The sequence below is a fragment of the Triturus cristatus genome, chromosome 5_1, assembly GCF_964204655.1.
Source record: "Triturus cristatus chromosome 5_1, aTriCri1.1, whole genome shotgun sequence".
In the NCBI taxonomy this organism is placed as follows: domain Eukaryota; kingdom Metazoa; phylum Chordata; class Amphibia; order Caudata; family Salamandridae; genus Triturus; species Triturus cristatus.
In genome coordinates, this window is record NC_140587.1 from 130,040,160 (window position 1) to 130,062,247 (window position 22,088).

General features: G+C 45.2%; 1 protein-coding gene across 2 annotated transcripts in view; it reads left to right on the top strand.

Moving 5' to 3' along the window:
- Positions 1 to 1,498: 1,498 nt before the first annotated feature.
- PPP1R16A (protein phosphatase 1 regulatory subunit 16A) overlaps positions 1,499 to 22,088 on the top strand; it is a 339,253-nt gene continuing 318,663 nt past the window's right edge. For both annotated transcript variants that reach the window (XM_085604570.1, XM_085604571.1), the window contains exon 1: positions 1,499 to 3,147. In XM_085604570.1, the coding sequence (XP_085460696.1) occupies positions 2,895 to 3,147 (253 nt within the window). In that variant the 5' untranslated portion in view covers positions 1,499 to 2,894. The remainder of the gene's footprint in view (positions 3,148 to 22,088) is intronic.

Sequence of the window (22,088 nt, forward strand, 5' to 3'; positions counted from 1 at the left end):
AAACTCTTTATCATAATGTTTTCATCATGTGTGTTGCCAATGTGATGGCTCAGTTGTGCTTTGACTCCTAGAGCCAAGCCAGCCCTCTGACTGCTCTCCCCGATGCTATCCGTGTCTCCCCATAAATTTAGCGTCTCCTACCTGGGCCTAGGTTGTACACCGCGCTTTGTTCATGGAGTTTGCATAGTTTTTTCCGCTCCATGTAGAGCGCAGTGTTTAAAAAAACTCAGCAGAGTGGTGCAGAGTTTTTCACTCTCTCGAGACTCGCCAACGTTAAGTAGGCGATTGTGAGTGAGGAAATCCATTGCTAGGCCTCCTCCTGGTGAGATTTCTCAACATGGGCGGTCGCGGCACGTTGCTACCGCTCGCGTTGAGAAACCTGCCACTCGCGTTGAGAAACCTGCCACTCGCGTTGTGAAACCTGCCACTCGCGTTGTGAAACCTGCCACTCGCGTTGAGGAACCTGCCACTCGCGTTGAGGAACCTGCCACTCGCGTTGAGGAACCTGCCACTCGCGTTGAGGAACCTGCCACTCGCGTTGAGAAACCTGCCACTTGCGTTGAGGAAGCTGTTGCTTGAGTAGAACTTCTACTCGAGCAGCAGAAAGAAGCTGCACCCTCTTTCGCTTCGCTCTCATTTTCCAGAGTGTGTGTCACCCTGCGCTGAAAATCAGAGCGAGCGGTGCAACTTACACGCACTCTGTTGCGTGCGGAACTCCGCGGAGCGCGACAGTTTTTTTTGTCAATTCGCAGGCCTATTTCTACCTCATTGGTAGGATAGCAAAAACCAGCTCAGCACCGACTGTCTCTCTCTGTCCCTTCTCCCTAGTGTCTTTCTGTCTCTTCTCTGTATGACATGCCACTCTTTTCCCTCTCTGTGACAAGTCCTCTCTGCCTCGTCTCTCTAGGGCTGCCGGTCTCTCCTGTGAGCAACATGTCCCTCTTGTTCTCTCCTGTGTGACGTTCCCTGTGTCTCCTCTCTAGGGAGTCTGACTGTCTCTCTTGTGTATGACATGTCCATCTCTCCACTGTGTGACAAGTCCTCTCTGCTCGTCTATCTAGGGCCTGCCTGTCTCTCCTGTGGGCGACATGTTCCTCTTTCTCTCTCCTCTGTGTGACAAGTTCTCCCTGCCTCTCCTCTCTAGGACCTACCTGTGCCTCTTGTGTATGACATGTCCCTCTCTCCGCCTCCTCTCGAGTCTAAGGGCTCTGGCTGTCTCACGTGTGTATGACACACCCCTCTCTGGCTCTCCTCTCTAGAGTCTGCCTGTCTCTCTCATGTATGGCATGCCCTTCTCTCCCTCCTCCGTGGGTCATGTCCCTCCGTGACATGTCCTCTCTCCCCAGTGCCTCCCTGCTTATCCTGTGTGTGACATCTCACTCTCCCTCCTCCCTCCCTGGAGCGCTGCCCCGGGCCCTGCGTGGAGGAGGGCGGGAGGAGGCGAGCAGGAAGCGGCTCAGCTTTCCAAGAGTCCGGGGGAGGAGGAGAGGTGGAGATCACCGGGGGGAGGGAGGAGTCCGCCGTGCGGTGCAACAGGTCCAGGCTGACAAGTGGCTGGCCGGCGGAGCGCCGTCCGTGCAGCCGGACCCCGAGCCTCAGCCCCCCTGAGACCGCCGGAAGAGTCTGCAGAGTCCGTTGCCCGGGTCCCGGACCGGTCTGTGCCCCCCCCCCGCTGCACGCGCGCGCCACCCCAGGGCCCCCGGAGGATCCCAGCGGTGGCCACGGGGCGCTCTCTGGGTCCAGGCCAGGTCCAGGGGTGTCTGTGCCCCCTGGAGGAAGGCAGGGGGTGGTCTCTGCGGGGAGGCCCCCGGGGGCAGCGAGGGAGACGCCTCCCGTGCCGGTGACACCGGATCTGCATCTCTGGGTCCAGGGCACTCCGTGGAGTCAGCAGCCCAGGAGGCTCGGATCATCGCTTCTGGAGCCCGCGCGGGTTCCCCCGGGACTGCTGAGCCTTTGACCCCCCTGGAAGGAGTCTCTGCCCCCAGGAGCCTTGAAGAAGAGGGCCAGCGCCCGGAGCAGTCGGTGTCAGGCAACCCCTCACCCCGCCGTGCTGCTGGGGGGAGCCCCTGTCAGGCTCTCAAGCACCGTGGGTCTCCTCGTAATCCGGAGGGTAGACAGCGCCTAGAGGCCGAGACAGGCGCCTACACATGAGCTTCGGCTCCCAGGATGAATGAAGACGTGCTACCCGCTTGGAGGATTTCCTGCTTCCTGCGCTCGGTCCTGCTAAACTTTCTGGCGCCTGGAGACCCTCCCCAGACTGTGGTGAGCTCTTAGGAGTACCGCGTGCTTCTTCAAGACCCCTGACCAAAAACTAAACAATCCACAGGGAGCAGACCCCAAACCGCGAACCCTATACCACTCCCAGGCCTCCCCTGACCCACTCATCTCCTGCTGTCTCTTCTGAAGTCAGACCTTTCCTGACTGGAATCTTTCCTTGACATCAGACCTTTCCTTACCCTCCAGACCGTGCCTGATCCATAGACTCCCCCTGACCCCGCCCCTTGGGCTGCCCCTGACTAGAAACCTTTACTGACCCTGGGCCTTTCCTGACCTCCATTTTAGGAATCCAGGTCCTTCCTTTGACAGTCAATCATAACTAGCCTTTTCGCCACATCTGTGTTGTGTTGATTGAACATTGTGCATTGCTTGGACCTCCGATTTTCAAGGCAGGTGGCCTGGTGTCCTGTTGAGCTGGGCTAGCCAGGCCTTGGTCATCGCATCGATGGTACCTGTTGTGTTTGGGATTAGAGGTGAGACCACGAGAAGCGACCGCATGGAGCGACCAAGGACCCTCTCCATTTGTACCCCTATCCAATGGAAGCCGTTGCGCTGACGTGGTCTGCCCATCGCTCCTTGACTTGAAACTTCTGGCTTGACCTCGTCTTTGGGCAACCATGGCTGACCACCTGGAGCTCTTGACGGAGATGCCGGCGGTAAGCCGCATGGGCACACAGGAGCGCCTGAAGCATGCCCAGAAGCGGCGGACCCAACAGCTCAAAAAGTGGGCGCAGTTTGAGAAGGAAGCCCAGGGTAAGAAGTCCAAAGCGGGTGCTAAGAAGAGGCGGAGCAGCAAGGGCGAGCGGCGCGTCTTCTTCCCTGAAAACATCACCCTACTAGAAGCTGCTGCCCGCAACGATGTGGAAGAGGGTATGTGACTTTCAAGTGCTTGCTTGTTGTGGTTTCATGTTGATATCCTATGCATTTCTTGAAGCAACCATAACTTCTATACACCCTACTGCATGAAGCACTCTGCTGCCCACATAGCCAGGGCCGCCCTCTCTCTCTCTTTCTCTCTCTCTCTCTATATATATATATATATATATATATATATATATATATATATATAGACAAATTGTTTAATGAACCACCAGGAACAGTGCAGGTATTTTCAGCACTCTAGGCATAATATCATTTTTTGGTTCTTTTTAGCGATTGCCATGCCTTTGTAGTAATTTGGTACCAACTTTAGATGGCGCCCTAAGACTGCTGCCCAAGGTCATCCAATAAAAAATGCTGACCCTGACCACACTGATACTGAAACTAACTTCTGATTGGAAATCCTGTTACCCAATCACAAGAACCTTCTCATATGTCGTGTGGGTGGGGTTAGAGATACAATTACTGGAAGTAGGAGGGATAGATTTAAAACTTTGGAAAGTTCCTAGCTCTGTTGGAGACAATGCAATGGCACAGAGGCATAACGCAAAATGATGGGACCCCCTTGCAGAATGTGACGAGAGCACTGGAATCTCCCAGATTGCACAGGTAATTATTGGTCTTGGGCTCAATGGGGGGCCACTGGAAGGTTGTGCCCCCTCCTATGTTGCACGGCCCTGTTTGGGAAAACAGAATGGCTTTTCCAAGCGTTTAACTCTTTCTTATTCCATGCCATTGCACACATTCTGTAAGCCATGCAATGGCATGGCTTGGAATTGAGGAAGCCCCCTCCAAAACAAGAAACGCTGTCCCCCATCAGCACTGTGGGGGCCTCTGTTACGCCCCTGAATGGTAAGCGCTTATAATGAAAGGATGAGCTATAGTGCGTCATATTTACCTGGGTCGTGGTTAAAATTAATCCGCAAGGGCCAAAACCCAGAAGACAAGACGTGAGCGTGGTTAAACCCCCAATCACAGGAAATAGGAGGGCTAAATTCCAATTAATGCAATTATTGAATGTGGAATGGACCCCCCCCTCCCCCACTAACAATCAGTGGGCACTCATAACATCCCAGTAAATGCAGGTAGGTGCATTATACTGTACACTTAGCTATCGGAAGAGGGTATTTGTTTTACATAGTAGCTTTTTCTTTTTATTGTTTGTCAGTGTTGATGTTTAATGGTGTAAGTCATTTTATAGGTGTTTACTGACAAAAGAAAGTGGGCAAATCTCCTCCGCTGTAGGAATGTTGTAAGTACCACACTCCCATGACATCTTTGTAGGACTTGGGGACACTTTCGCCCATCAATGGAGGGAGTGAGAAGCAATATCTGAGGGAGACCCCCAGCGTCCCAGTCTGAACTCTCCCTATCACAAGAAGAGGGTACCCCGGTATATTTACTTTCCTCTGTACCTATGTTCCAGATGACCCTGGTAGGGTAGAGAACGCTGAAATCTCTTAGATTATATAAAAGGAACCTCACCCAATGGTACCACCTGTGCCATGCTTTATCATCGGGTCGACTCCACCCAACGCGTGTGGATGGGCTCAACGGAGTCCTTATTGCTAAGGGTTCTGTGACTAAAGTTGTAGGTTTTCCTATCAATGCTTAGTCAGTCTGTTTAGTTTGGATACCTTTGGCAAGATGAAACACATTTAATAGAGGGCGTTAGTAGGGTATGTCATGTACCCTAACATCTTAGGGACATGGCAGCCCACTCTTATTACTTCACAACACTCGCGGATCCGCAGGAAACGACCACAGTTTATTTGCATAAGTCTAGAAAAACTACCAGATGCCCCTATGTCTTGTAGACAAACTACTGTCCCTCACCCCACACAGAGGGAGACTGTACCACAGGTACCCTGGCCTGGGGCATAGTCTGAGTACAGATTGACCATAGCAGGGAGCTGGGGAGTGGCATAGATGCAGCCAGGTACTCCTGTGCTTTCTCCTTCACTGTCGCAGGCAAGGCTATTAATGTGTCTCCGTTAATGGCCCTCTGGAGTCATTGACGCATCTAAATCTGTGAGGTTAGGTGTGAAACCAGCGCAGACACGTGCCTCCTGTTCTGAAGAGAAGTGCAAACAGGCACCATAGGAAGCCGAGGCGGCCACAAAACGAGCAGGCATGGAATTCATGCTGAGTTGAGCCAGAAATAATACAGGAACTCGTCTGTAAGTGTATTGTTTTACTACATAGCGCCTACCAACGCCATTGTGAGGCCTCCGAGCTTTCGGGGAGTGTGGGGTGGGGGGCAGGTAGCATTATTTCTTTAGGGCCTCATACCCCTGCTTGTGCTCTGGTTTGTATCAGGTTCCTGGGCTGGTTGAAAGGGTGGGGCTTGTATTTTGCCGGAATGGGACATTTTGATGTGTGTGAGGTTTCAACATGCTGGTGGTAGCACAGTGTGCCGAGAGTCGCGGCGCATGAGCTGTACAGAGAGTGTGAGAATAGACCATCACCCTCTTCTTAATTTCCGCATTGCCATTCATTTGGAAATATCCATGGCTAGGTCTAGCAAAGGAAGCTTTCACCTGCCTGGAAGAACTCGCGAATCAGTTCTTATTGTACATTTCTGAAGGAATCAAAAGAGAGTGCACTTCGGGTCAGCCCCCTTCAGCCATTGGCTTTCTTGTGGTTTTTTGCGGTTTTCTATTGCTTTGATGGGCTGTCCGTAAAGTCCATGACATTTCGTGGATGATTACATTGCACCATTTGTGTTCGCATTAGGTTTTTGTGATGGAACATCCAGCAGTCTTTCTTAGACTGCGGATGGAGCATCATGTATAGCTTGTCATTGGGAGCCGGTGTGTGTTCTTTAATGTAGTCACTTTGTGGACAAGACATTAAAATTGCTGAATTAACCTCCGTTATTCGTGCAGCAAATGCATGCTGTTTGGATGCCTTAGACTGAAAGTGCTGAATTAACCTCTGTTATTCGTTCAGGAAATGCATGCTGTTTGGATGCCTTAGAGACTGAAAGTGCTTTTAACCAATCAGCCTTGTGCCTTCATGTATTTTACTTTGCTGAAATCAAACATGTTGTTGAATCAATTGTTCACATAGTGAAGATGTGTGCGCACACCGACTTGCTTTAAATATGCAACCAAAATACTGTCATGTTTTCAGAAGCATCTCCTATTCCATGCTTTCTGTGTATTCCTTTTAAAGTCAACACTTTAAAAACAATCTCATTTTATTACCACTCTTCTTTGAGGGCACAGCGAGCTCTTGTAATGCTGCCTGCTGTCACAGGGACCCTACACCCAGCTTCCATCTCCTTGAAGCCCAAGATGTTGTTTCATTATGGCGTCTTCTTTCTTGCACTGCTGGTGCCAAAACGTACAAAATCGCCCCACTATTACTGAATACTTCCCCTGACAAAAAGTCCGTCTGGCTGGATTTACCAATGCATGTTTATTTGGTGCTTAAGTAGGACGTTCAGTCTATTTCTGGGAGCTCCTGTTTTAGGAAACGGACATGGGGCACAGGAAGTTGAAATGTTTTTTCCCGGGATCACACAATAGTATAAAGGTGACGCTGTGATTCGAACAGTGGGCCCACAGCGTCTCGTTCAATGTGGGACAAGTTTGACTGCTAAAGGACTCTTTGGGGTCATTTAAGTTTTCTTTTTATAAAGCGACCATGTTGTGATGTGATTTTCGGGGAGCTTCAGTCACTATTAGCAGCGTGCCTACATTACCAGAGGAGGACATTTCTTTGGCTTCAAGTATAGATGAGTTCCCTAAGTTTATTAGTAGTTTAGTGGTCCTTTCATGTACATTTTGCTGCTGAGCTCACCATGAAAAATAAATAAACAAGGCCACAGTAATTATTTCATTCTGTGGCTGCTGCATTTTCCGCATAATTATGGATTGCAAAATTTCATTCATCTGCTGCGTAATCTGCAGATTTTAACAAAATAAATGTTTCTAGGACAAACAGAACAAAAGTTACTTAAAATGTGGTGACATGTCACGCGCATTGGAAGCCCCTTCACAGAATGAGTGGTCATCTTTCAGTTGCTTATTACTGTATTTGGTAAACTGGTAATTATGAGGTGAAATCTTTGCCCAGACAGTGTTGCCACGAGTAACAAGCATTAAAAATGCAATAGGTCTCGCCTTTTATTAAGTTAAAGCCATTTGCTTTCCTATACAATACCCTTAGCAAAGCAAATGGCTTTAACTTAATCAAAGGCGAGACCTCTTGCATTTTCAATGCTTGTTTTATTTTGTCGTCTGTTCCCTGTTTCCCCCTCCCTTGCCACACCACTTTGCCCAGATACCGGCTGCTTCTATCCATCATAGAGTAGGGTCCCCGTGAAGAGATATCTAAATAGCTTCAGCAATATCCCTATAGCCCTACACCACGTGCTAGTCTCCAAGTACTAAGAAAAGAGCTCGTGCAGTGCACCTCTACCCTGGCCCACAGTAAGCATTTCTACAACAGCTCCACAGAGCCCTAATAATGCACTACTCCAGGGACTTGCAGTGTACCCCGGACGGACGCAGTCTGGAGACATGTAAAGAATTGTGACAAAGTACTGCAATAGAGGCCCCTTTCCAATTAATGAGGTATCCACAGTGCACCTCTTTCCTGGTATGTGTTGTGCCCTGTGATCACAATGCTGTAACATATCCAAGGTTCTTAAATGTACATCTATCCAACTTGCATCATACTCTAAAAGGCCTACTGACACATTCACAGAGCCACCAAAGGTCACCTTTACCCTGCAGGGGCGGCTCCTCCGCTATGGCGGCGGAGCATCGCCCCACTGCTTTTAAGCAGGGCACTGCAAAGGAAACCTAAAATGATAATAACTTTGAGATATTATCATTTTTTGCTTCCTGTTGCTTTGTGGGCGGAAGGGTGGGCGGGGCTGCTCTGCTCTCGGAGCAGGGCAGGGGAGGAGTGGTTTGCCTACTCCTAAGTGCACAATGACTCTTTGGTCAGCCCTCTCGGGCCGCCCGAACCAGTCATGCGCACTTTCCCCGTTCTCCATGCAGGCTGCATTACACCCCACCCGCGCCCAGACCCACGCCGCCACCCGCAAACCATGCTGGATGTCACTGTCCTCATTTGCAGGGCACGCCTGTATCGCAATACCAAGACGTTCACAACTCACCTGTTCTGACTGGTGGTGTTCCAAGCTATATACCACCAATGGGGCAAACACATGGTTCTCACAAAGCACTACTTTCATGATTGCAATGTGTTATGATAGTTCAGTACTTATGCGGTCAGACTACTTTTAGAAATGTATTTGGTAAAACAAATTCCATTAGGGAAATGAAGCAAGCGCCTCGTCCCAATTAAGATACTTCATGGAGTAAACATGTTTTTGTAGAAATGTCAATGTTCAGGTTAGAAGTGTTCCTATCCAAAGGGGCCAGCTCAGCTTTTCATCCTTCTGAGTTTCATAAAATGAATGCACAAGTGTAGTAATAATAAAACCAGATATTAAGACTGACCTTAAATTGGATTCCTGGGGAAGTCACATTTTAATCGGTGGTATCCTCTGCGTTAATTGTTGTCTACCAGTGGTGTTGTATTTGGATTTGCCTGGTGTTTAAATTCCTTCGCGTGGCACTGAAGAACCTAATCGGATGGGTAGTATGCTTCACCATTAGGAAGTGCTTGGTTAGAAGGGTGTTGTTTTAGCTATGATCCTATAAGGGAAATGTTTTGATGTTGTGCGTGAGTGACCAGAGCGGTGCTCTTATGTCTTGGGTTGTAGCACTTAGAAGTGAGATGGAAGAAGAATAAATGAAAGCTAGAGGGACAGTTTCAGGTTATAGTAGCTGACTGATCTGGGTCCCTCTGCAAGTCCCATGTTGAGATTATGCTGATTAACAAAGGATTTCTATCCATCTTCTGTGCTGTACATAGAACTTAAGCGATCATGTTGCAGGTTTTAGGGTATAGAGATAAGATGGAGGGATGAGAGAGCCACCTTGGTGGCCTGTATTAGAGTTATCCTGTGTATAATAAGTTATTTCTGTTTAGGGCGGTCAGTTTTGAATATGGTGAGGGATTTGAATGGAATCTGTAAATTTGGACTATATTAAAGGGTCACATGATCCAGCCATGTGTGGCATTTGTGGGATATGTGCAATGGGTGCATGTTTTCATTTTAATTGAGTGGCTTATCTTATTGATGATGGTTTTCTGACAGCATACGCATGCGCTATAGCAGTTTTGGTCTCTTCTAGTTGATGACCTGGGAGATGGCTGTTCTTTCCATTGGTTTTTCATGGAATGGGTCATTTGACGGCAGTATGCTGTAGCTGGATCTTTGGGGGTCAGGATTCTTTTTTGATGAGCGGTGTGATGAAGGTGATCCTCAGTTTGAATGAAAAGGGTTCTGCATCTAGGGCGTTGTTGAGAATGTTCCTTGCCATGGATCCAAAGAATGCTTTTAAACATTTTTGCCGGGGTGGCATCCACTGGCGATCTGATTGGTTTACCGGGTTTGATTAGTTCACCAAATTCAGTTATGGTATCTTTTTGAAGACTGGAGAGATTGGTGTTTTTTTCTATTTTCATTCACATAGCCCTTTTCTGCTTTTAATTCATTAAATTTTTTCAGTGGACTTGTCCAAGCCTTTAGCAAGCCAGGTGTGGAACCCTTCTATTAGTTGTTTGTTGGGTAAGGTATTGATGTGCTAAAAATCCAATGTTTTGAGGTTTAGTTTCTGCTAGTGTCTGTAGCTACAATTGCTTGTCGTCACCTCTGTTGTAAGAGGGCACCCAATACACTTGCACCCTAAATTTAGGCATTTGTCTCTAACATGCTGGCGAAGTTGAGCAGTCTAGGCTCACTCTAGTAGTCGTGAGGATGTTTAAAAGTCATCTGTAGCAGACACTGTAGATGGTCGGTACCTCTCCAGCCCTGGCAGCCTTGACTGGCTTACTAAGTGTTATCGATTTGGTGGCCTATCTACGAACCCAATAATTAAATGGCGTGTTGATCATTTACTGATCAGATTATTCCAATGGTGGTAAATAGAGGTGAAATTTTAGTATTTGTTAATAACTTAGATTATGTGGTTCTCAATTTAAAAAAAGGTGCAGAGTCTACCATCAAGTGCAAATATATAACAATTGGACAACTGAGGGGATGTGCTTCGTAAATGGCAAGATGAGCATTGATGTATAAATGTTATATCTAAACTAAAAAGTTATTATGCGAGGTCATCGGTACATTGCCTCGCTACATCTGACAATAGTTTTTTTTTCCAAATCTCTTGCTTTAAGAATTGATCATTTAATTTGAGCTAGAAACATTGATAGACATTTAGGTGATAATATGAGAAAGATGGTGCTGATTAAATGATTCATGATTTTGTACAAGAGGCTGACTTTCAATATCCACAGGGTAGAGAAAGTTAGGGTTTACCTGGGATGGTCCTAAATACAATTTGATGTTTTTGCCCAGCAATGTGACGGTATTTGTACATGTCCTTCTTTTCGGCTAGGCCTATAGGAGAGTATGAAGGCACTCTCATCCTATCTTAAAATTGAACCAATACCTGTTTGGATGGGAATGTCCCCTACATAGTGTATGTGGCTTTGGGTCTTGTCTGTGTGTGTATCTGGTATTCCGACTTACTTGTGGCTTTGGCATCACCCTAATGTACCGTTAATGCCGAGGCCTAGGCCTGTCCACGACTATGCAAAGGTCCTGTCCTGAGACCTGGCGGGGGCATCAAGCGTACTCTCTTTGTACAGAGTGGGTTGCTGTAGCTGTCCTAGGTGTAGCACATAAAGTGGTGATGACATCATACCATGTTTTCAGATTAACAGTATGACCTGATTATTTTATCTGAGTCTGTGCTAGTGTGGCCTACTGCACTTTTGTAAAAAGTTCCACTATGTGTGAATACCCAGAAACGTGCACTGACGAGTGTGTGTATAATGTGCGTATGATACATGCGTGGGAGTAGAACTGTGCCTGTGTGTGTGTCTGAGGACTGAAGTCAGGGGGGTCCTTTTTGGATGCATCGGTTTACCTTGGCGCAAGATGGGGACATCTTTTTCAGACCGTGCCAAATGTATTGCCTACATTCCTGTTGTGGTTTGCCTTTATTTCTTAATGGCATAAGCGAAAGAATCTCTCGTGTGAATTTTAACAATAGATGTATTTAGAAATAAGGGGAATGGATATATAAAATGTAAGATGCACGAGATTTATATAAATTTGTTCAGTACAAAAAGAAACCAAAAATGAAAAGATATCAGGGATTTTCTTTTGTTTGTTATTGATGAATAAATGTTGGAAGACGATTGGTAGGTCAATGTCATTAATAAAAGACATACATGTTCAATGATTTATCTTGTGCTGGACTGTCTGTGACTCACTCATTTATGTCGTTCCTAAATACACCCATTGTGCCTAAAAATGGTATTTGAAATGGTAAAGATGCTAATATTCTTCTATGCACAGTCTCTTTCTAATGCGGCTGCTGCAGTGGACCCAGGGTAGTACATTATTGCATTGAGTGACAATCGCTAAAAGTTATTCTAATCATGAACGTGGAAACATAGATGCCCTCGCCCACTGCCCTGATGCAGATGCTATTTGCTTTGCCATTTGTCCTCTATATATGGCCTAGCGCAATGGGTCACGAGCTGACTTTTGGTGGGTCCGGAAAGTCCAAACAATACATACAAATGCCTTTGATTTATTTATTTATCTTGTCACATTTGCTGCATGTCAATGACGTAGGGGTTATGCCTTATGACAAATTGCTGCTTATTTTTTTAATGTGGGGATTGGTGTTTACAAACTCCTCTCACTTTGCAGCCAGAAAAAGAAAAGTAAAGTGAATTATGTGACGGTTTTGCAGTTACAGAGACTGTGAAAGGCTGCAGGATGCCATTTTTTGTAACACACAGCAAAATGTAAATACCTGTAAATGAACTGTGCACATTCAGCAGTCCCGAAAGAAACTATAAAGGGCATGTTTTGTAATTCTGTAAAACAAAAATTTTAATAGGATCAAAACAAACCAAACAAATCAAGACAACTTTTCTAGGTGATGTGCAATAATAAATATTCACTGACACTCAATAGCACATTGTATCATTTGTGTACAATATAGTTTTATCAGTAAAACTGTCTGTCTTTAAATGACAGGGCGCTACTACACAATGCTTAAATTAAGTTGAAAATCGCCTTCCTCTTGTCCATTAAAGATTGGTACGTCGTGAAAGTTTGTCATGCTAAAAAGTGGGTCGTACGTCCTAAAAAGTTTGAGAAGCACTAGCCTAGGGTGTTAATATAAATGGACAGGGCTTTAAGTGGCCCGGGTCTTGCCGATGCGCAGCACCAGCAGTTCTAAAAAGCAGGTGCTGAGACAGGTCCCTATCAGGCTCTCCATTTTTTAGGTCTCGCTGGCGAGATTGAATGATTTAGGGTAGCTTTCACTAGCTGGGTTTAAGCCCCGCCCCTCTTTTCCATTGGCTGGCGTCACTGTTTATGGTAAACGGTGGCCAGCCATTGGAAAAGAGCTTCCAGTGACGTACACTGTTCTCTTTTAGAGCTGTCCCAGTTAGACTGGCTGCCCCGACTTACTGCTGGCGTAAAAGGTTTGTTGTCTTTATGGGGCCAAACACATGGCCCCGTAAAGATAAGAAACCTTTTAGCACAAAAGGAAGTCAGGCGAGCCAGTCCAACTGGGACGGCTCTAAAAGAGAAAAGTGTACAAACGATGGCGAGCGCTTGTCTTTTCACAGCTGTCGAGTCAATTTAAGACGGGTAGGCTTTCCAGTGCAAGTTTACTGTTTGTCGTTTTCCAACCATTCAATAAAGACGATTTGGAGAACCAGGTTTTGTCATAAACGAGTTTATATTTCTTTTTCATTACGCACTCTGATTCTATTATGCCCACAATTACGCTTAATTGAAAAAAATAATTGTACACACTGGGTCGGTAGTGACATCCCTGATGTTGGCACGACTCAATAGTGACGCATCGTGGTTAGTCTTTCACGCTATCAGTGCAGGACGTCAGTGACGATAACCCTGGTCCTTATCTCTATCTCAGCCCGCCCCAGCGAAATGTTACCCTAATGCAGATCAACTCTTGCGACGGAAGATGGCGGCGCCCGGTGCAGTGCAAGCGAGGAGTATGGAGTCGGTTGGTAGTGATAGCGAGGAGGCGGCTGAGATACCTGAGGACAAAGGGCTCTTTCCTGGGTATAAGGATGCCGATTCCTTTGTCAAGGTCTGCATGGTGGCATACATTGTTGAATAGCCGAGACGGGAAAGGTGTAAGGTGATAGTGGCAGATGTTTGATGTAGAAATCACTATGTAGAAAGTTCCTCTGCTAACTTGATGTTTGTATTCAGGGAAGGTTATGAAGTTCATCCTGAGCACTTTTCTTGCATTGGGGTGCTTGGGGATGACCATAGATCTGATGGGCAGTTGATTTAGGAGCTGGTCCATTAACCTGAGTTTTAAAAAATGTAGCTTGTGCATTTATAGTTTAGCATTCTGTTGTCAGTCACTAAAGGCATTGGCATAGAGTCGACATCTGATGTATTTTTGAATTATTGAATTATTGACTCGTTGGCATAGTTGGATGAGGAAGTGAGGGCGGGGAGAGGCTGAGGCACATTTTGAGGTGGAGCGGGGAAATGGAGAAAACTTGAGGCACGCTGGCCGTAGAGGGGAACTGTGCAGAGCAGAAGGGAGGAAATCCTAGTGTGAGAGATCTCTCAACAAGGACGGATGTAATTCTGTGCCGAACAGTTCCATACAATTCTATCTTGCCGAACTTCTGTAAAAGGGCAGGGTGATCAAAAATATCAGCGTCAGTTGAGAGATCTGGCACTGGCGGAATTTGGGGGTTCTTCGTGTGATCTCTCCGACCCTCACCGCACAGGCAGAGCCACGCGCACACCAGACAAGCGAGCACGCGCACATGCAGACACATACACACAAACAGAAACACACAGGCAGTTGTTCAGACAGGAGTTCATCGGGTCAGAGTGGCCTTCTCGGTGGGTGGGGGCAGCCATCTTCATCAGGACAAAGTGTCTACTGCCCCCAGTTCATAAGCGTGGCAGAGCGCTTCCCAGTCTCAGTCACAGGATGGCTTTTTGAAAATGTGTTAATCTGCCTTTAACAATATGTCCTGGCCCTCACGTTGCACGTTAGTTATTTCCAGCCGCGGGTGGCCATTGGAGGGCTTGTGAGAAATGAGCCGGGGTGAAGCGTCCACGGAGGCAAGCGCTTGACAAGAAATAAAGGAGGTGAGCACCGCTAAAGGACAGGCTCTGGCGGAATTTGGGGGTTCTTCGTGTGATCTCTCCAACCCTCACCACACAGGCAGAGCTACGCACACACCAGACACATGCAGACAAGCAAGCACACATGCAGCTATACACAGACACATACACATACACAGAGACACACACAGGCAAACACACACACAAATGTAGACACACACAGACACATGAAAAGACACGCACACTGCAGCCATACACAGATGCATGCCGACATCCACACAGACACAAACATACACACAATTAGTTTGCAGGCACATAATCACATAAAACACACTGCCTCACACAGACGTGGGCATTGTTTAAAGGGTAGCTGAGTGTGGCCTCTGCTAGAGCTCTCTACCCCTGCTCACAGGGATCCTGAAGGCAGTGCATTAGGCGACACCAACAAGCATTTGCAATGCCATAGGTCTCGCATTTACACGAGTTTAAGCTATTGGCATTGCAAATGACAATGCCTTTTATTTATGTTTTAAAAACAAAAATAAAAGGCATTGCTATTTGCAATGTCAATAGCTCAAACTCGCGTAAATGCGAGACCTATTGCATTGAAAATGCAATAGGTCTCGCCTTTGATTAAGTTAAAGCCATTTGCTTTGCTAATGGTATTGTATTCTAGCTTTGCGTTATTTAATTTATATTTGTGATATGTGCATATATTTGCTCTCCCCTCACCCCTTTCGTCTGCCTCATGCTATAGTAATCCTCACTATACGAAATGAACACACATACTATTCTCCTATTCATTCACCTCCCAAATCTGAAACACTGCTCTTTTACTATTAACGCTATGCTTAAAACTACGACACAGCTAACAAAACAATTCTTACTACATACAACTACAACATATCACAAATATACACTAAATAATGCAAAGCTAGAATACAATACCATTAGCAAAGCAAATGGCTATAACTTAATCAAAGGCGAGACCTATTGCATTTTCAATGCTTGTTCTCTCATCCTCAGGGTGAAAAAAAATCTTAACTCTGGAGCAGTACCACCCTTCACTGCCTGTGAGACTCCTTATAGTTCTTTCACAGTCTCACCATTTCAGAACGGAAGCATTTTCAATACTATATACAACTAAGACTTAGTTGTTGCTTATTCATCTTATGCAACTAGCAGCCATTGACAAAGCCAATAGGCCTGGCTTTTGGGTATAATATTACTTGCTGTATTACATATCTGGGTGCAATGACAGAAAGAGCAAAATAAAAGATGGACAGCACACTGTGCTAAGGATGGATTTTAGCTTAGGTGTTTTAAGCCACACCTCATTGAGAGACACCCCTCCCCCCCAGTTTTTTCATCCCACTTAAAGCCCTGTGAATTGAGTAATTTATAGGCCTTTGTTTTTGTGCGGCGCACACCTCGTGCTGATGTATGAAAAGGTGCTGGCATGTAATGATGAAAGAAAAGAACCACTGTGGAAAAAAGTAGTTGCCTGGGATCACACAGTGCGGTCAAGTGGAAGCTAGGATTGATCCAAGGTTTCCTGGTTTCACTTTGTCCAGTTTGGCCACTACCTTGTTATCTCTATCTCTTGCCCATTTTAAATGAAAGCTTAAAACTTTGTGTTTAATTCTTTGAGATGGTAAATCAGGGCACTGTGTTCAGTACCTCCGGTCAAATCATGTTTCACAAGGATTGGTGGTAGTACTGTTTTGGGAGGGTGATGTTTTAATGCACAAGTTAAAATTAAAACCACAGCACCTACCCTTGGTCAGTTCACTGAGACCATTTTCTCCACGTAGATTTAGCGACCCATCTAACTATGCATTCATTCAGCCATATCCATCCCTCCATTCAATGATTAGACAAGCTTCAATATTCTAAAAATGTGGAGGAAGAACCTCCCCTAATCCCTTTTGCAGTGGTCGGGCAGGCTGGCTTATCTGTGTTTCCCAGGCCGTCCCATCCCACCCTTTACAAGTAAACACGCAACAAATACAGACCGAAAGTAAAACTGGGCGCTGCTTATAAATACTCCCTGGCTGGGTCAGAGAGAGAGGAGTTCCATTTCACCCTTCGGAGAGCGTTTCCTCACTCTAGCTGCGATGTCCCTTTATTTCAGTATGCAGGTCAGGGGCGCGGCCGGGCGGGTGCCCCTACATTTCTGGGTTCCGGCACCACTGCACCTGCTGCACTATTGATGCTCCGCACCTGTTGTTATACTGAGGGTGGTTAGTAAGTATATTAAAAACAGACTGAACTCAAGATATAAAGATGTGTTTACAGTGAGAAGCTGTTCTTCTGAGTGGTATTTACCAGTGATTTAAATGGAAAAAGAGACTTGTCGGAACCTACCAAATTGATTAGAGTGGGGGTCTGGTAGGGGAGTGTCTGGGAACCAGGTTGCGAGGCAATTTATTTAACGATATCGACATTTTCTTCTTCCACGGAAAGCGCCCTAGTGCGCTGCTTTCGGCCAAGTTCGGCTCATATGTGCAAGGCATTGCAGTGCTTTTTTTGCAGCTTTATATAGGGCAAACTTGGCCAGAGGACATTAAAGCGCTTTACACGAGGTGCAAATGTTTTACACGAAAGCATAATTTCTGTTTTTATGGCATGGGGAGATTAAGTTAAGAACTTTGAGCCGACGCTGGGATGTGAGCACCCCATACAATAAAAACACAAGCGCGGCTCGTCATGGGAGGGACAGAAGATGTGCACGCGGAACTGCCTTTACTGGCGGCGAAAAAAAGTGTATCACGTCGCCAGTAAAGCATCCAATCCCCATGTGCACATCTTTTGTCCCGTTTGTCTCCCCGCGTGCACGCTGGAATTGTATCGATTCCAAAAGGCCTCTGCATGGCAGAGCAGCGCATGCGCTGCTTTCGCCAGGCCGAGACTTGAAAATGACAAAATAATGAAGTAATGCTATGGCAAAATGTGCCGCATTACATTGCATATTTACTTTTTCTTGCTGCATAATTTAGTGAACTCTGTCACAAAATGTGACCTTTCCCTGCTGCATAATTCCTGTGGCCCTGGTAATAAACTGATCACTTTTCTGTTCTAAACTCACCAAGCCATTAAACATCGATAAAAAATTCTTATTATCCAACTCCATTTGTCGACCTGTGTAATTTGAAAGAGTTTGGCCTGTGATTTGCAGGTTACAAATAGTTTGCAGCAGTTACATTAACCCACCGAGTTGTTCTCCCAGCTATCTTCACTAATAGTGACGTGGCTTTGATACAAGAACACTGTGGTGCAAAGACGGCATATTTGGTCTTTCTAAGGATTTTACACTGGCAGTGAGACTTCCTCATGCTAATATTGAATGGTCTAATACATTTTTCTAATGTAGAAAGCGGGCTTAGGTGATTGGCTGTGTACAGGGAGCAAGTGTGATAGTTCACATATTGCACATAAGGACCAATCTTTTATTAGCTTTTTAGTACAGGAAAGATCCATCAGTACAGTTATGGCTGTCTCTGGGGAGGTTGTTTATCCCATATAGCTCAAAATAATTGTACAACATGCTTATTTTGAGATACATGGGATAAAATACACCGCCGTATATTATAAGGATTTTGCGGGTCACTGAGGAGTTCCATGACCATATAGAGGAACGAGGCTGGAGCCCGAGTTCCTTTATAAGGTTATGAAACTCCGAGATGACTTGCAATATCCTTATCATGTACAACAGGCTGAAATGTATTCCTTTTAATACATGGTCACAACATCAGCTTTCCCACAATCCTCTTAAATCCTTGGTGCATAGCTCTTTCATATGAAAGATAGGGCATGTTTGCAAACATGATGCATAAAAGTAGAATTTCTAATTCAAAATTAAACGCACAAAAAAGCTGGTAGTTATGTGTTGCAAAAAGATATTGGAATCAGTTTAATACATGTCCATTTAAAAAAAAAAAAAAAAAAAAAAAGCAAAAAACCGTAGTAGCTTGGAATGCATAGAATTATGTAGCATGATTCGAACTTTTCTATAATTACCTTAAGAGAACAAAAAATAAACATTTTGCCACACATAGCTTCTTTCTGCTTGTCACTGTACAGCTAGAAAAACAGAACAGGAGAAAGAAAAATTACTTTTTTTTCATTCTTTAAACAGCTGCTTTGATTATGCTCCGTGACCTCGTCTGCCATTCCCCTCAGCTGCAGGCTCTGACAGCAGGCATTGTGACATCAGAAATCAACTGTAATAAGTTATTACAGTTGATTGGCTATGTCATTTTGATAGAATAAGCTATTGGGTGCATCACAAGTCGCCTTTTATAAAGAAATTAGAGATTTTTTTGTAATTTTTATTTTTTACAGGGATTGCAAGATCCTGTGTATTATAATGCAATAATGTAGTCTTGTCTACTGTATCACAGTATGTCAAGGTCTTGCAGTGCACAGTGATTTGGGAGCGTTCAGGGCCCTGTGGAAGGAAGGACTAGTTTACTAAATGATGCAGCAAGATGGAGAATTTATGCAGCATAATGTGGCACATATTATGATTGCATTACTTCATTATTTTGTCATTTTTTGGTCTTGCCTACTAGGCAGCAATTGCGCGGTCTGTTGCAAGATGTATTGTTAGCCGACAGTGGGTTTAGAGCCCGCACTTTGTTTACCATTGGTTGGCTTCATTGTCACTCTCATTTTCTTGCTTCTTATTAGTTAACATGTGGGCTTTCTCTTCTTGTGTTTCTCCCTTCCCTAGCGTATGGACGCATTATGGTGTCTTACACGGCTCGTTTTTCAGGTGCTACTTTTTTCTTTTTGTTTAATCACTTTACGAGCGTGCATGTGTTTTCTAGCTGATTCCCTATATTCCCCTCTCCGTGCGGCTCGCGCCCTGTGCTTCCATTGATTTCTCACCTGTACACGTTTTCCCCTCCCAGCTCTAAATGGTCTCTCTGTATCTCTCTCTCACACCAGTTTGCTCCGCCCACCCTGCAAGTTGCTCTTCCTCATGCCCGTTTGCTCCCCCGTGCCATCCACTTTGCTTCTGGACCCCTGTGTATTCCTTATCACCCTCCTGTGTTTCTTCTGTGCCCCGCCAGCCATGTTGCTTCCCCACCGACTTTAAAAGAGAAATACACTCTTGTCCATTTTTTTCTTTTCATTTGCTGATCCGAGTTTAATAGGCAAATAAAAAGGGAAAAAATAAGCTGTGTAATTTTTGTAGGCGTGTGTGGTGTGTGCACCTTCAAAATAACAAAGTGGGCTTTTTTTTTGTATTTAGTCATGCTGAACAAGATCGGGGTACTGTACAGCATAGGCACTGGCGCACGTGGAGGGGCCCCTTCCGGGCTCATTCAGGAGCTCTGCAGCCAGAGTGCTCTGCTGAGGGGGCCCCCTGGAGCTTGGGGGCCCACCCACACTGCGGGGGCCTGTGTTATGTCCCTGAGCATAGGCAAAAACCATTGACAAAGCCTATAAGTCTCAAAGGCAAAACATATTGAGTTTGCTAATGCTTGAACACTTGTTAACACTGTCAGGGCAAAGGTTCCAACCCTTTATTACCAGTTACCAATAAGCTAGTGAAAGGTGACCAGTTAACCTTTGTGAAAGGCCTTCAACTGTGCAGAAACACATGTTGCTGCATTTTTAGTATCTTGTTATCCATTTGAGCTAGAAACCAAATGTTCTTGTTAATGTGCAAATTATGCAACAAATGGTGGATTATGTGACAAATGTAGCAAATCCATAATTATTCGGAAAACCTAGGGTTGCAGAAACACATCCCCAAGGTGATGCACACTGCAACATACCAGTTCACTGTAGAGTGCCTCGATCCAGCCCCCTCTCTTTATGTCTGGTTTGTTTCCTTCTTTCAGTAATGTATTTAAATGCTAACTTCAACGGCATTTTGTAAATTAATCTGCTTTGTCACTACTTCAGCTCTACATCTTCTTTCCTTTGTCGCCCCATGCCCCCCCCCCCGGCCCTAGCACAGCTGCTGAGAGTACTGCCTTGCATGATCTCACTAAACCAGATCCCCCAGCCCCCCACTTGTGGAGCCATCTTTAATCTCACAAATCCTTCTCCACTTCTCATATAGGGCGTATAGTGACCTCAGACGGAAGTACAGACCTAGTGACCTAGAAACACAGACCTAGCGACTTAGAACCTAGTGACCTAGAAATACAGACCAAGTGACCTAGAAATACAGACCTAGTGACCTAGAAACACAGATGTAGCGACATAGAACCTAGTGACCTAGAAATACAGACCTAATGACCTAGAAATACAGACCTAATGACCTAGAAATACTGACTTAGAAACACACACCTAGCGACATAGAAACTAGTGACCTAGAAATACAGACTTCGTGACCTAGAAATACAGACCTAGTAACCTAGAAACACAGACCAAGCGACATAGAACCTAGTGACCTAGAAACACAGACCTAGTGACATACAAACTAGCGACCTTCAAATACAGACGTAGTGACCTAGAAATACAGACTTAGTGACCTAGAAACACAGACCTAGTGACCTAGAAACACAGACCTAGTGACCTAGAAACACAGACCTAGTGACCTAGAAATACAGACTTACTGACCTAGAAATAAAGACTTAGTGACGTAGAAATACAGACTTAGTGACCTATAAATACAGACTTAGTGACCTATAAATACTGACCTAGTGACCTAGAAACACAGACCTAGCGACATAGAACCTAGTGACCTAGAACTACAGACTTAGTGACTTAGAAATAGAGTCTGAGTGACCACAGCAAAAAATACACACTAAGGTACCTAGAAATACAAACTAAGTGACCACAGACTGGAGGTACAGATTAGTGACCTAGAAATACAGCCTTAGTGATATAAAATTACAGAATGAGTGGCCACAGACTAGAATAGAGATTAAATGACCACAGGCTAGAAATACAGGACTAGTGACCTAGAAATGCAGACCTAGAGACATAGAATTAAAGACTGAGAGACCTAGAAATACAGACTGGGTAACCACAGACTAGAAGTAAACACTTGGTGAACCACAAACTTAAATTACAGACCGACATTTGGGTTTATCAACAATCGTTAAAATGCTAAATGGGCTTTAGCGTTGGCACAAAACGTGCACATTTGTGTGCTATGTGAAGTAGTATGTCCGCTTCAGTACAGGTTAAAGAAAGCGCACTCTGATGGAAGAGGGAAAATCGAAGTTCCGGAAATGACCAGGAAGCTTTACGACAGGGTACAGCTGTCACAGAAGTACACTAGGCTCAGCTGTAGGTCGACATGTATATAACAAGCATTTGTAATGCAATAGGTCTCGCATTCACACGATTTTTAGCTATTGGCATTGTAAATGACAATGCCTTCTACTTATGTTTTGGATTTTAAAACATAAATACAAGGCATTGTTATTTACAATACCAATAGCTTAAAAAATACAATGAACCTCTCCTTCTATACCAACAGAAAGGGCACTTCAGATATATCAGGTCAAAGAGCAAACACCCTGACTGGCGCAGATGAAAGCGCCTCAGAATACTGAACGGACAGCAACTTCACCTGAAAGCAGACATCGTTCGTCACAAATTGAAGGGACCCATGCACTGGCGATATTTCATCTCAATGGAAGTGGTCCAGTGTGAAGGATAAAATTTACATATTCTCCTTATGTCACAGATTCTTATTCAAAAGGTTCATTCATAC